General features: G+C 37.7%; 2 protein-coding genes and 1 pseudogene across 9 annotated transcripts in view; 2 read left to right on the forward strand and 1 right to left on the reverse strand.

The window, feature by feature from the left end:
- Window positions 1-15,908, forward strand: part of CCSER2 (coiled-coil serine rich protein 2) — a 190,956-nt gene that overhangs the window by 60,448 nt on the left and 114,600 nt on the right. The window contains exon 1 of one of the 8 annotated variants that reach the window (XM_033209864.1): window positions 15,250-15,352. The exons of the other annotated variants lie outside the window; for them this stretch is intronic. The gene's annotated coding sequence lies outside the window, so the exon portion shown is untranslated. Of the gene's footprint in view, window positions 1-15,249; window positions 15,353-15,908 lie in introns of those variants that run through there. 8 annotated transcript variants of the gene reach the window in all.
- LOC117082829 (60S ribosomal protein L12-like) lies at window positions 6,732-7,148 on the reverse strand. Its single transcript, XM_033209868.1, has one exon. It carries the CDS (start codon window positions 7,146-7,148, stop codon window positions 6,732-6,734), a length of 417 nt encoding a protein of 138 aa, XP_033065759.1.
- On the forward strand, window positions 10,921-13,754 carry LOC117082831 (annotated as a pseudogene).

The following is a 15,908-nucleotide window of genomic DNA, read 5'->3' on the forward strand; positions in this document are numbered from 1 at the left end:
GACTACCTACTACCTTTGGTTTCAGACTAGGATGAATTCTAGAGGAGTTGAGTAAATTGGCACAGATAGGTTGGGAAGTAGTTTACAACTTGTTACACTCTCAGTCTAGTGATCTTGATTTTTAGCCTTATATCTGCTCAGGATAACTCAGAATTTTTTAACTCAATAAACTTTTAACTGATATTTAACTTTCTTGAAGATTAAATATAGCTTTTCCTGATAAATATTATAATCATTATATGTGCACAATCTTAGGCAAAAACATTTTTTTCTCTTGTAAACACAGTGAGCCCTACTCAGAATCTTCTTTGCAGCAATGCTATGACCAATATGAGAGCTCTCATTGAAGAATAGTTGAACTACAATGTCATTATGATTGATTTTCTAACACTAAAATATTTAGGAGGTGATAATTTTAAATCATCACATGGAGGACCTTTATTTTTGAAATGATTTTTATAGGAGGCCCAAAGAAGTGTTTGAATCAGATCATCACTGAAAGTATCTGGCCTTATTTTCATTTTATCAGTCTTGCCTTATCTTCACATAGTGGGCAAGTTTAACTCCTTATTTAAATGAGATTCTTGTTCACTTTAAAAGGTAGATCCCAAAACTTGCTTGAATGCTTTTGACACACCAACAAGTAGTTATGCCTTCATTTTCATGAGGCTAACACATTTTATTTACATTTCTTTATCTGTATTTTACTAAGGGGAGAGCTGTCTAGATTTGGGTTTCTACCTTGTGATTGATGTAGCTAGACTTTATTGAGATTTAAATGTCTGCTGAATGTCATAATATTCTTAGCAGTGTTTGTGTGGGTATATGGGTTCCCTAGATTATTTGCACTGAAATTCGGAATTTCTCTAGTCCAAAAATATAAAAGAAGAGTATAAAAAGATCAAACCTGGCTTTTATTTGCCTTATTTGGTTTTGAGTTTTAGAATGAATTTAGGAAGTTTTTAATTGCTCTCTAATTTTGTATCTGTGACATTTTACTTAGCTTGGGTTATTTTACTCTAAGGAAGAGACCAGAGATGCTTTGATCTTTTTTTTTTTTTTTTTTTCCTGTTTGAGACAGCATCTCTCTCTCTCACCCAGACTGGAGTGCAGTGGTGCAATCTTGGCTCACTGCAAGCTCAGGTTCACGCCAGTCTCCTGCCTCAGCCTCCTGTGTAGCGGGGACTATAGGTGCCCGCCACCACACCCGGCTAATTTTTTGTGTTTTTTTAGTAAAATCGGGGTTTCACCATGTTAGCTCCTGACGTCAAGGAGCTATCTTTTAGGTATCTCTTGACCTTAAGATTAGTTATCTTGACCTTGAGGTTAGTTATCTCCTGACCTCAAGATCTGCCCACCTCAGCCTCCCAAAGTACTGGGATTACAAGCGTGAGCCACCGTACCTGGCCGAGATGCTTTAATCTTTCTAACGTGTATTCACATGTACTATCTCAGGTGGTTGCACCTTCTCTACATTTTGCTAGTTTTTTTACTTTATTTAACAGTATTATACTACTGTCAAACTGTTTTCATTAAACTCTAGTGAGATCATATTGCTGTTGCTTTAAATCTGTATCTGAATAACAAAGATCAGAGCAGAACTAAATGAAATTGAAATTAAAAAATCATAAAAATGATCAGTGAAATGAAATCTTGGTTCTTTGTAAGGATAAACAAAATTGACAGGCTGCCAGCTAGATTAGCCAAGAAAAAAAGATTCAAATAAGCATGATCAGAAATGATAAAGGTGATTTTACAGCTGATACCATGGAAATACGAAAGATCACCAGAGACTACTGTGAACATCTGTATGTGCACAAACTAGAAAACCTAGAGGAAATGGACAAATTCCTGCAAACATAACATCCCAAGGTTGATCCAGTAAGAAATAAAAATAATGAATAATGAAACTGAATCATCATTAAAAAAAAACTACCAACTAAAAAAAGCCCAGGACCAGACAGATTCACAGTCGAATTTTACCAGGCATACAAGAGAGCTGGCATCAGTCTTATGAAACTATTCCAAAAAATTAAGGAAGAAGAGGAGGAATTCCTTCTTAACTCATTTTATGAAACCAATATCATCCTGGTACCCAAATCTGGCATGGACACAACAAAAGAAGAAAACTGCTGGCCAGTATCCTTGATGAACATACATGCAAAACTCTTCAACAAAATACTGGCAAACGAAATCAAACAGCAAATCCAAAAAGATAACTCATCGTGATCAAGTGGGTTTTATTTTAGGAATGCAAAGATGGTTCAACATGCGCGCATCAATAAATGTGATTCACCACATAAACAGATTAAAAACAAAATCCATATGTTCATCTCAATAGATGAAGAAAAAACATTTGATAAAATCCAGCATCCCTTCATGATAAAAACCCTCAGCAAACTAGGCATCAAAGGAACATACCTGGAAATAATAAGAGCCCCATATGATAAACCCATAGCCAACATCATACTGAATAGGCAAAAGTTGAAAGCATTTCCCCTAAGAGCTGGAACAAGACAAGGATATCCACTCCCATCACTCCTGTCAGCATAGTCTTAGCCAGAGCAAACAGGCAAGAGAAAGAAGTAAAAGCCATCAAAATTGTAAAAGAAGAAGTAATTATCTGTTTGTTGATATTATCTTATACTTAGAAAACCCCAAAGATTCCTCCAAAATACTTTTAGAATTGATAACTTCAGTAAAGTTTCAGGATACCAAATTAATATACAAAAATTAGTGGTATTTCCATACACCATCAGTGCTCAAACAGAACCAAATTGAGAGCTGAAATCAATTTACAGTAGAACACATACACACACACACACACACACACACACACACCCCTAGGAATACGTTTAACCAAGGAGGTGAAAGACCTTTACAAGGAGAAGTACAAAACACTGATGAAATAAATCATAAATGATACAAACAAATTGAAACATTTCATTCTTATGGCTTAGAAGAATATCATTAAAATGACCATACTACTCAAAGTAATCTGCAGATTCAAGGCAATTCCCATCAAATTACCAACATCACTTTTCACAGAATTAGAAAAAACAATCCTAAAATTCATGTGGAACCAAAAAGCACCCCAAACAGCCCAAATAATCCTAAGCAAACAACAAAGCCGGAGGCATCACATTACCTGACTTCAAACTATACTACAAAGCTGTGGTAAGCAAAACAGCATGGTACTGGTATAAAAATAGACATACTGATTAATGGAACAGAATAGAGAACCAAGAAGTAAAGCCACGTGCATACATCTCACTGAACTTCAACAGAACCAACAAAAATAACAGGGAAAGGACACCCTATTCAATAAATGGTGCTTGGCAAATTGGCTAGTCATGTGCAGAAGAATGAAACTACACCCCTGTCTCTCACTATGCACGAAAATTAACTCAAGATGGATTAAAGGCTTAAATGTGAGACCAAAAATTATAAAAATCCGTGAAAAAAACCTAGGAAAAACTCTTCTGGACATTGGTTTAGAGAAAAGATTTATGAGTAAGACCTAAAAAATAAATGCAACAAAAACAAAGACAAATGGGACTTAATTAAGCTGCTGCACAGTGGAAGAAACAACAGAGTAAACAGACAACCTACAGAACGTGAGAAAATATTTCCAAGCCATGCATTTGAAAAGTGACCATATTCAGAATTTACAAGGAACTCAACAAGAAAAAAATGTATAACTCCATTTAAAAAATGGACAAAGGATATGAACAGACATTTCTCAATAGAAGACGTACAAGCAGCCAACAGACGTAAAAAAAATGCTTAACATCACTAATCATTAGAGAGATGCAAATCAAAACCACAGTGAGATGCCATCTCACACCAGTCAGAATGGCTATTACTAAAAAGTTAAAAAATAACATATGTTGGTGAGGATGTGGAGAAAAGGGGAATAATTATAACACTGTTGGTGGGAATGAAAACTGAAAATTAGTACAACCTCTGTGGAAAACAGTACAGAAATTTAGCAAATAACTAAAAATAGAATTACCATTTGATCCAGCAGTCCCACTGCTGGACATCTACCCAGAGGAAAAGAAGTTACTGTATCAAAATGATATCTGCACTTGTATGTTTATCACGATAAATGTAAATTATCAAAGTAGCAAAGTCATGGAATCAACTTAAGTGTCCATTAGTAGTTGATAGGATAAAGAAAATGTGGTGTATATACACCATGGAATACTATGCAACCATAAAAAAGAATGAAACTGAGACTGGGCCTGGTGGCTCATGCCTGTAATCCCAGCAGTTTGGGAGGCTGAGGCAGGCGGATCACTTGAGACCAGGAGTTCAAGACCAACTTGGCCAACATGGCTAAACCCTGTCTCTACTAAAACTACAAAAATTAGCCAGGCATGGTGGCACATGCCTGCGATTCCAGCTACTCGGGAGGCTGAGGCACAAGAATCACTCAAACCTGGGCAGAGGCTGCAATGGCGGAGGCTGCAGTGAACTGAGATCATGTCACTGCACTCCAGCCTGGGCAACAGAGCGAGACTCTTTCTCCAGAAAAAAAAAAAAAGGAGAAGAATGAAGCTGTATCTTTTGTAGCAACATGGACAGAGCTGGAGGCCATTATTCTAAGTATAATAACTCAGAAACAGGATATCATATACTGCATGTTCTCACTTGTAAGTAGGAGCTAAACACTGGGTACACATGGATGTAAACATGGAAATAATAGACACTGGGGACTTCAGAAGTGGGGAGGATGGATGGCGGATAAGAGTTGAAAAATTACCTATTGGGTACAGTGTTCACTATTTGGGTGATGAGTTTCTAGAAGCCCAAACCTCACCACTATGCAACATGTTCATGGAGTAAACTCACACATCATGAATCTAAAATCTAAAAAATACCTGTATCCATGTTCAGGGCCTTTTTCATACTACTGCTACCTTGCCTACATTCCTGAGCTAAGACCATTTGAAATTGTTTATATTTTTCTTAATGCTCCCATCTATTCCTCCTTTAAGGCTGTATTCAGACTTTTATTTTCTCCCCTCCACCTAAGGGTTAACTGTTCAATGTTGAGACCCCATAGCACTTTAAATCGCACACTAGTTTTGTTTTCTGCCTTTCTCCTTCCTGTTACATCGTGAGGACCGCCTCTTTTCATCTTTCTGTGCTGTGATACTGACAGTGTGTGTAGGTACTCGATAAATGGTTCTTTCCAGTTAGAATTAATTTCTCCTTCCTTCCTACTTCTAATCAGTTGCTGCCTCCTATGTTTGGCACTTTATTTCAGTTTGTAGTATACTACTTTGTATTGATCTTCATACCTGCACTGAAGTAATTTTGAAGACAAGGATTGGACTTTTCTTTTCTTTCGTTTTTTTGAGACGGAGTCTTGCTCTTCACCCAACCTGGAGTGCAGTGGCATGATCTCGGCTCACAGCAACCTCCGCCTCCAGGGTTCAAGCAATTCTCCTGCCTCAGTCTCCTGAGTAGCTGGGATTACAGGCACATGCCACCATGCCCGGCTAATTTTTTGTAGAGATGGGGTTTCACCATGCTGGCCAGGCTGGTCTTGAACTCCTGACCTCGTGATCTGCCCGCCTTGGCCTCCCAAAGTGCTGGGATTACAGCATGCCTGGCCTGGACTTTTCTTTAGTAAAATTCTCATTTTCTGATGCTTATGCCCCTTTAACTCAGGTTTTATCATACATCCTGCATCAGTATTAAGTTTCTTCTTAGTTATGTATGTTTAGATTCTATTGCTTTGGGTTAGAATAAAGTCTCAAATTTTGGTTTGTGATCCATAAGGTTATTTCATGGCTGGACTTTGCCTTGTTTACATTTGTCCTTTCACTGTGAATAAATAGCCTTTTAAAAATCTTTTCTACTGAGGCCACTGTAGAGTGTTACTTTCCCCATTCATTCATACTCACGAAGTGGTGGGAAGTGTTGGGGAGATGGTATTGATGGTCTCTACAAAGTGATGCAGAAACCAGTGTACTTGTATCTATTAAAAAGTGACAGCAAAAAGTACAAATGACTCCCCCCACCCCCTTGAGCCATTTAAACATAAGTTTCCTACCTGAAGCCCTATGGCCTTCAGATACTTTAATACAGTAATTCCCAAACTTTCTGCCACCAGGGACTGGTTTTGTGGAAGACAGTGTTTCCATGAACTGGAGTGCAGATGGAGATGGTTTTAGGATGAAACCCTTCCACCTCAGATCATCAGGCATTAGATTCTCATAAGGTGTGCACAACCTAGATCCCTCATGTGCACAGTTCACAGTAGGGTTCACTCTCCTATGAGAGTCTGTTGCTGCTGGTGATCTGACAGGAGGTGGAGCTCAGGCAGTAATGCTGACTTGCCTGCTGCTCACCTTTTGCTGTGCAACCCAGTTCTTAACTGGCCATAGAGTGGTACTGGCCCATGGCTCAGGGGTTAGAGACTCCTGCTTTAATGTATATTTCTTGAAAACAAGAACATTTTCCTATATAATCACAGAATAACCATCTACATCATGAAATTAATACGAATAGATTACTACCACCAAATCCTCAGACCCCATTCAAGTTCCTCCATCTGACCAATAATATCTTTTCTTTTTTTTTTTTAGTTGTCAAATGATCTTTTATTGAAATATTTTCCTTTGTGCTTCTTAACTAGCTGGCCATTCTGCCACACCACTATTTATGTCATCTATGATATTATGACGGTGACGGCCATCAGCATTGCAGCCCACAGACTAAGCAGTCCCCAGGATCTCTTTAATGGTTCCAGAGAGTTCTCTGGTTAAAGATTGGTGTCCCATCTGTCGAGCAATGTTGACAGTCTCATCAAAAGTGATATTTTCACCTTGTTTAATATTTTCCTGTTTCTTTCTGTCTCCTGGCGGTTCCTTGAGGGCTTTGATGATCAGTGCAGAAGGAGAAGGTGCCACATCAATCTGGGCCTGTCTATTCTGAATAGTCAGTTTCACTGTAATTCTCAGACCCTTCCAGGTACTGGTTGCCTTGGCAATATTATCACCAACCTTTTTTGGAGACAGACCCTGGGGGCTGATCTTGGGGGCCAATGCAGACATGGCATTGACTTTACCTCGGAACACCTCAGATATAAGATATACAACTTTGATATCATTGGAGTGGAACTTCAGCAGCATGGTGGAGACAGCTGGTGTCAGATGAACCTGGATTTGGTACAACCAAAGAGAGTTGCACCTTGGCCTCTTCTGAGCCAAAAACTGAAGGCAATAATATCTTCTATAGTAAAAAGATCCATGTTAGAATGACATGTTGGTTTTATCATGTACTTTAGTCTCTTCAGTCTCCTGGCCAGTGAGTGCTCCTTCAAACAGACTCCTGTGCTTTTTTCTTCTATTTCTCATAATTCTTTGAACATTCCCTTGCTCTTTTGTACAAGATATTTTAGTCTCATCTTTCATTTTTTTCTTCCCTAGGCCTGGAATGAGTGATTTCTCCTAGATCCCTTGTTCTTTTTATTAGGAGATGCTGTGTCAGGGCCAAGTTTTAGGGGCTAGATGTGTTCACTGCTATTGAAAAGTTGCTGCTCACAGACATCTTCAGTGATGAGAGCTGGGGAATATACATATATACATATATACTTGCACACACATGTATCAATATGTCCACATTATTTATATATTTTGAAAACCATGAATTCACACTAATACCACCAATTCCATCCTAACACCACAGGATTCAATTCTAGTTTTTTCCCTTTCTATATTTACAACCTCCGTCTCTGATGGTGATAAACCTGACTTCCATTATTATGCTTAAAATATGTACGGTTATGCATTATTTAACAATGGCGATACCTGCTGAGAAATGTGTTAGGTAATTCCATTGTTGTGCAAGCATCATAGAATGTACTTACACAAACTTAGATGTTGTTGCCTAATATACCTAGGCTGTGTGGTATTAGCCTATTGCTCTTAGGATACAAACCTGTATAGCATGTTACCTTATTGAATACTGTAGGCAATTATAACAATAATGATATTTGTGTATCTAAGCATATCTAAATATAGAAAAGGTAATGCACTGCTCTATGATGTTATGACAGTTACGACATCATTATGTTACTAGGCAATAGGAATTTTTCAGCTCCATTATAATCTTAAGGGACCAGTTTTATATGCAGTCAGTCATTGACCAAAATGTTGTTATATGGTGCATGACTGTTCTTATTTGATTAACTTCATTCTTTGTAACCCACTTCACTTCTGTCACCATATCCTTTTCCACATTGATGTCTTTCTCATCCTACTTGGACTCTGAAACCTCTACACCATTAATGCATGGATTATTTGAAGGAGGATTTATGGAGATGATCTGGGACATCTTAATCTTAATAATACAGATGCAGTATAAATATTCTAAGACTTAACATGTATCTGTTTTGTTTTGTTTTTTCTTTTTTATGGAGTCCTGCTGTGTCACCCATGCTGGAGTGCAGTGGCGCGATCTCGATTTCAACTCACTGCAACTTCTGCCTCCTGAGTTCAAGTGATTCTTTGAGTAGCTGGGATTACAGGCACACACCACCATGCCTGGATAATTTTTGTCTTTTTAGTGGAGTAGGGTTTCACCATGTTGGCCAGGCTGGTCTCGAGCTTTGATCTCAAGTGATCCACCTGCCTTGGCCTCCCAAAGTGCTGGGATTACAGGCGTGAGCCACCATGCCTGGCCAGGCATATATCTGCTTTATTATCAAAATGAATGACATTAAAAAATCATGAAAAAATGCTTCTGTGTGTAATAAACTTTATAAGATCTGGATCATTTAGCGTGATTAATATGGAAGCTTGGAACTAGAAGTGTGCAGAAAGCTGAAAGCTTCATTTTTTTCAAACAATATTTCAAAAATTTGGTGTAAACTCTGATTTTTAGGGAATCCGAATTAGATTATCTTAATGGTCAGTTTATGTGATAGTGTTTAATTATAATCAGTCATAAAAGTTCACAGCAACTAATGTTGGAAGGATTTGTAAGAATCCTGAGATCAGCTCAATCCTAAAGATTCGAGAAGCATCTATTTCAAAATTATTTGAAAAGGGAAAAACATTGTTTATTTAGAAAAAAATAGCACATATGATACTATGTGGTGTATTTGTAGAGATAAAGAATTTACTGTCCTTTAGATGAGTTGATGGGTGCTGACGAGTTGATGGGTGCAGCACACCAACATGGCACAAGTATACATATGTAACAAACCTGCACGTTATGCACATGTACCCTAGAACTTAAAGTATAATAAAATAAATAAATAAATAAATAAATAAATAAAAGAATTTACTGTCCTTTAAAAGAATCTCATTAAGGGTTCTAAGTATCCAGGACTTTTTTTTTTTTTTGTAATTAGGGTCAGGCGAATAAAAAACACATTTGTAAATCTGTTGATGTATTAGTTTTCTCTCATTGCTGTGACATATTACCACAGTTAGTAGTTTAAAACAGCATCTATCTTACCATTTTGAAGCTCAAGTCCAAAATGTGTCCCACTGGGGCAAGGCTGTGTTCCCCTGGATGCTCTAGGAAAGCATCTAGACCTCTGTTCTTCCATTCACTTGGACTTTTACTGTTTGGCAAAGCTGTAGTATATTTTATAAGCAGAAAAATTAGATGCTATAGGATCAAGGTCATAGAGATTATTTAGTCTTATCCATTTATTTCATAAAGATACTGAGACCTAGAAAGGTAAAGTCACATAGTCACTCTAGCAGTACAGAGTAATTAAAACTTGGAACAACTGACTCCCAAGTCATTGTTTTTACTGCCACCATAGATTTATACTGGGTTTCTCCTTTAAGGTAAAGAAGAACCTGTTTAGCGCTGTTCTCTGTTTTTTGTCTGTTACCAAAAGACCCCCTTTTGGAGAATGGTTCACTTGGACTCTTGTTGGAGAAACCTTTTTTGAAAACCAAACATTCAGATTATCTGCTTCTGCACTTGTTTTTATCTCTGTACCAAACTATAGTAGAGTCTGAGAACAAACAAAAGGAGAAAAGGCAGTATATGGAGGGTTTTCTATATGTGTTTCTTTTTGGTTCATTCATGTTCAGCTTGCTTTTAAAAATTGCTTTCTATTTGCTACGGCTGGAAAAATGTTGAATGCTTTAGGAAAGGGCGGGAGGGATTGTGGAGTATATGAGGAACTATGAGAAAGCCAGGATATCCTGAGCACTGACTCAGAGGAAAGAAGTGGCAGGAGAAGAGGCTGTCAGTACGGAGCTTTCATAGAGCTTGAAGGATTTGTATCTTTGCCTTAGAAATTGAAGGCAAGCAGTTGGAGAATTTTAAACTCCAAAAAATTTAGTTCAGTTTACATTTTTAAAATGCTCTGTGTGAAGATTGAATTAGAAGGGAGCTAGACAGGATCATGGAAGCTAATATTCAAGTGAGTGGTGGTAGTAGCTTATGACATTGTAGTGGCAAAGTGGAGTTCTGGAGGGGTGGGTAGTTTTGAAAATGGGTTTAGAGGGTACAGTTGACCAGATTCCATTGTTGATTGACTGTAGTGGTGAAAAACATCACCTCCCCACTTTTAGAAGTTATAGCTAGTGTTTCTGCTTTGATTCATTTTGCCAAATTATTTTGTCACCAGTTTGACTTGTTACTTTTCTTGTGGCTTTCCCATTTCTTCTATGTCACATCTACACTTTAGCTTTTTTCTTTTCATAATCTGTTCTCACTTTTATTTCAGTCTGTCTAGTCACTTTTAATCTCTAGTTACTACTACATGTTCCTGAATGTATCGTTGATACTTTATTATCTCCTTATCTCTCCTATAAGTTTCTGGCACCAAGTAAGGACAAAATAAATAGTTGCTGAAATGGGTGTCATGATGACATGTGATAAATATTGCCTTTTAATCGAAAATAAATAGAAACATTTAAATTAAAGGTACTGGCGCTGGGTGGCCGTGGCGGCAGCAGCAGCAGAAACAGACGTTGACAGCCGGGCTGCCAGGAGCAGTTCCACTGGATTTTGCCATTCGAGACTTCCTTCGGGGCACCCAGCAAACTAAGATGGAGTATGAGTGGAAACCTGACAAGCACAGGCTTCAGCAAATCCTGCAGCTGTTAAAGGAGTCCCAGTCCCCAGACACCACCATCCAGAGAACCGTGCAACAAAAACTGGAACAACTTAATAAATATTCAGACTTTAACAACTACTTGATTTTTGTTCTTACAAAATTAAAATCTGAAGATGAGCCCACAAGATCTCATCTTGAAGAATAATGTGAAAGTACACTTTAAGAACTTCCCATATGGTATAACAGACTTTTATTAAAAGTGAATGTTTAAATAATATTGGTGACTCCTGTCCTCTGATTAGAGCCACCATTGGTATTGTGATCACAACTCTAGCCTCCAAGGGAGAATTACAGAATTGGCCTGACCTCTTACCAAAACTCTGTAGCCTGTATGCTGACGATTACAACACCCATGAGGGAGCATTTGGCACCCTTCAGAAGATTTGTGAAGATTCTGCTGAGATTTTAGGTAGTTATGATTTAGATCATCCTCTCAACATCATGATTCCCAAATTTTTATAGTTCTTAAAGCACAGTAGTCCAGAAATAAGGTCTCACGCTGTTGCACGTGTCAATCAGTTTATCATCAGTAGGACCCAAGCTGTAATGTTGCACATTGATTCTTTTATTGAGAATCTCTTTGCATTGGCTGGTGATGAAGAACCAGAGGCATGGAAACGTGTGCCAAGTACTTGTGATTATTTGAAGTTCGAGTGGATCGCCTGCTGCCTCACATGTATAATATAGTTGAGTACGTTCTACGTAAGACTCAAGATATATGGCCATGTTTTCACTGATCAAGGACAATGGCTCAGCAATATGATGAAGATGGAATTGAAGAGGAAGATGATGATGATGAAATTGATGATGATGATACAATTTCTGACTGGAATCTAAGAAAATGTTCTGCTGCTACCCTAGGTGTTCTTGCAAATGTGTATCATGATGAACTGCTGCCACATATTCCACCCCTTTTGAAAGAATTACTTTTTCGTCATGAATGGGTTGTTAAAGAATCAGGCATCTTGGTTTTAGGAGCAATTGCTGAAGGTTGCATGCAGGGCATTATTTCATACTTGCCCGAGCTTGTTCCTCACTTTATTCAATGCCTCACTGATAAAACGACTCTTGTACATTCCATAACATGCTGGACTCTTAGCCACTATGCATACTGGGTGGTCAGCCAGCCACCAGACATGTACCCGAAGCCATTAATGACAACTGCTAAAGCGCATCCTGGATAGCAACAAGAGAGTACAAGAAGCTGCCGACAGTGCCTTTGCTACCCTGGAAGAGGAGGCTTGTACAGAACTTGTTCCTCACTTTGCTTATATACTTGGTACCCTGGTCTTTGCATTTAGTAAATACCAGCATAAGAACCTACTCATGCTTTACAATGCCTTAGGAACATTAGCTGATTCAGTAGGACATCATTCAAACAAACTAGAATATATTCAGATGCTAATGCCTCCACTGACCCAGAAATGGAACATATTAAATGGTGAAGATAAGGATCTCTTCCCTTTACCTATCTTCAGTTGCCACAGCACTGCAGTCTGACTTTCTTCCGTACTGTGAACCTGTGTAAGAGACAATGAGGAAGACTCTTGCACAAGCCGTGCTAAACAATGCGCATCCAGATCAATATGAAGCTCCAGATAAAGATTTTATGATAGTGGCTCTTGATCTACTGAGTGGCCTGGCTGAAGGACTTGGAGGCAACATTGAACAGCTGGTAACCCAAAGTAACATCCTAACACGAATGTATCAGTGAATGCAGGATAAAATGCTAGAAGTTCGGCAGAGTTCTTTTGCCCCTTTAGGTGACCTCACAAAAGCTTACTTTTAGCATGTTCAGCCTTGTATAGCTGATTTCATGCCAATATTGGGAACCAACCCAAATCCAGAATTTTTTCAGTCTGCAGCAATGCCACATGGGCAGTTGGAGAAATCTCCATTCAAATGGGTATAGAGATGCAGCCTTATATTCCTGTGGTGTTGTACCAGCATGTAGAAATCATTAACAGACCCAACACACCAAAGACATTGTTAGAGAATACAGCAATAACGATTGGCCATCTTGGTTACGTGTGTCTTCAAGAGGTGGCCCCGATGCTACAGCAGTATGAAGACCGTGGTGCACGTCTCTGAGAAACATAACAGACAATGAGGAAAAGGATTCAGCATTCCGTGGAATTTGTACCATGATCATTGTGAATCCCAGTGGTATAATCCCAAGATTTTATATATTTTTTTTGTGATGCTGTTACATCATGGATTAACCCAAAAGATGATCTCAGAGACATGTTCTGTGAGATCCTTCATGGATTTAAAAATCAAGTTGGCGATAAAATTGGAGGCATTTCTCTAACCAGTTTCCTCTTCTCTTAAAAAGAGCATCTTGCAGCTGTTTATGGTGTTTAATCTAATACACTTAAGCTGCAGTCCCAAAATTTGGGGTCCTTCAGTCTTGGAGACTATGAGGGAGCCTCTGCACTCAGGGAAAATACTACCCTTTACGCGGGGAAGGGTAAACCAGTAGGCAATACACTACAATCCCAACCGTACTGGGAGGGGCAGGAGGGAGGTGTTGCCGTCACTGTATTAAGTCGATGTTTGGAAAACGTTTTAACATCTGGAGCCTTTGTGGGTGGAAATATGTCTCCAGTTACAACTCTGCACTGGATTTGAAGAAGAAAAAAAAAAATCTGTTCAGTCTACTCACAAAACAGCACATATGGAGAATTGTACCAAAACAGGAACCATATAAGTGATGGATGGGGATAAGAAAGAGGAACAGTTCTACAGCGCACAATAAAGGAAACCTAAGAATGGGAGCTACAAATAGTAAAGAAGCTTTTTTCTTTTTTAATTTAAAGTTTTGTTTTTTGTTTTTTTTTAATCCAAGTTTTCCCACATGACGGGGCCTTGTTTTGCATGTTGATGAAGAACTACACAAGCAGAACTAATATACTTAAAATAAGCTTGCCTTCCCTTAGTGGAAGCAGGTTCTTGGAAGTTACAATTTAAGGTACTCCAAAAAAGTTGGAAATAAAACAAAACAAACATAAACAATGAAGCACCCTGTGAAATGCCAAATGAGTCACTCCTTTTACCTTTTTTAGGGTAGGCACGGAGGGTGGAATAAATGGGGTTTGGTATATCAAACTAAAGATGATATCTTAATTTTGCATTTAACATTAATGTAGTGGGTATAATTTGATGATTGTACTTCATTAGATTTAATTTCTAGGCCAATATGTTATTTTTTAAAGTGCAGTTTAAGGTTCAGGCGTGCATTCTGGCTCATAGCGGTTGAAAGTAATTTAAATTAGTGGGAAAGTAGCATGCTTGCATCATATAGAGTGAGATTGGTATTCATTTACCTATGTTGCAGAAATTTGTGATGCAGTTTACCCATTTAGTGTAACCCTGCATTTAAAGTTCCCTTTTAAGATTTGTGGGTTTTATTTTTATTAAGAATATAGATATATAAAGTACTGTAGTTTACAGCTATTCCTTGAAATATCTTTTTTAGGATCTGTTAGGAATAAGATTGATACTGCATTGTGTGTGACCTGTGCAGTGTGGAAAGCTGATATACCTGTGCAAACTCTTTGCCTCTGCTGTCAGTGTGATGTGCTTTCCGCATGGTTATATACTACTCATGATTTTATCAAAACTTCTAACATTTAAATTACATGGTAAAAGATCTGTAAAAGACTGCATAAATGTTAGTTGGCACATAAAGACAATTGTAGAAATTGAAAAATGATTGCTGTATTTCAGTGTTTATTCCCACTCAACATACTGCCTTCTAAGCTTCCTTTTTTTTGTTCAAAGCATGATCTTAAAGATATGTTTAAGTTAATGGGTGTAATGCAGGGTTCCTATACTGTATTTTGGTACATGTTGGTGGCCCTCTGTGCTGTAGATATATGCACACAGGTTGCAAGTTAAAAGCTATAGAGTGAAAGTTGGTTTGAATCCTCTTCATTTCATTTGTTTAGCTTTTCTGTTATTTTTCTCTACTTACATGTATTCCTGTGAATAAATCCTTGTTAAATTAACCCTTAAAAAATTAAAGGTACTGTTTAATACTTTTCACTTAGTTTTCTGTACACATTATGACATAACCTATTTACAAAGTAAGTTTCTAAGGTATCACGTGTCATAATAGCAAGCTGCAAGTAACTAAAAATGTGATGCTAGCATAGATGTGGTAGTGGAGGGACAGCTTATAGAAAGTTGAGATGGTCCTAATGTAGGTAAATAGAAATCTCAAACTGATACTGATACTTTCAGGTATGCTTTGACATTGAGTTACAAAATTTGAATGAATAGAAAGGAGCTACTCCACCTCCAGTAATGAATTTTCTGTGTACATTTAATTATCAGTATAGATCTTTTTGTCCTATTAATATAACTTTTATGTGTGCAGAAAAGTTTAAATTTATGAAATGTAGTTGTTGTGATTCTTTAAACATAATTATATTTTTCTTCAGTATTAATGTTTCTTATAGATTAAGTATATTACAATATGAAATTCAGTTCAATAATTCTTGAGCTTCTACTATGCTTCAGACATACTCTTAATTTCTGAGGACACTGAGGTGAATAAGGCTGTTCTTGTCCTTAATTAGTTCAAAATCTTGTTTGATAGGCAGATAAATTATAAAAACATCATAATATGAATTTATAAATGATTAGTATGCATGTGCTCTTGAAATAACAAAAGGAAAGTATGTGTGTGTGTGTGTCTGTGTGTGTGTGTTGGGGGGTCATTCAGAAGCTTTTGAAGAGGAAGTTACTTCTGAGTTGAGTGTTGAAGAATGAATGCAACTTTTACCAATTGGCCAAG

The sequence above is a fragment of the Trachypithecus francoisi genome, unplaced genomic scaffold (genome assembly GCF_009764315.1).
Source record: "Trachypithecus francoisi isolate TF-2019V2 unplaced genomic scaffold, Tfra_2.0 Lachesis_group9, whole genome shotgun sequence".
In the NCBI taxonomy this organism is placed as follows: domain Eukaryota; kingdom Metazoa; phylum Chordata; class Mammalia; order Primates; family Cercopithecidae; genus Trachypithecus; species Trachypithecus francoisi.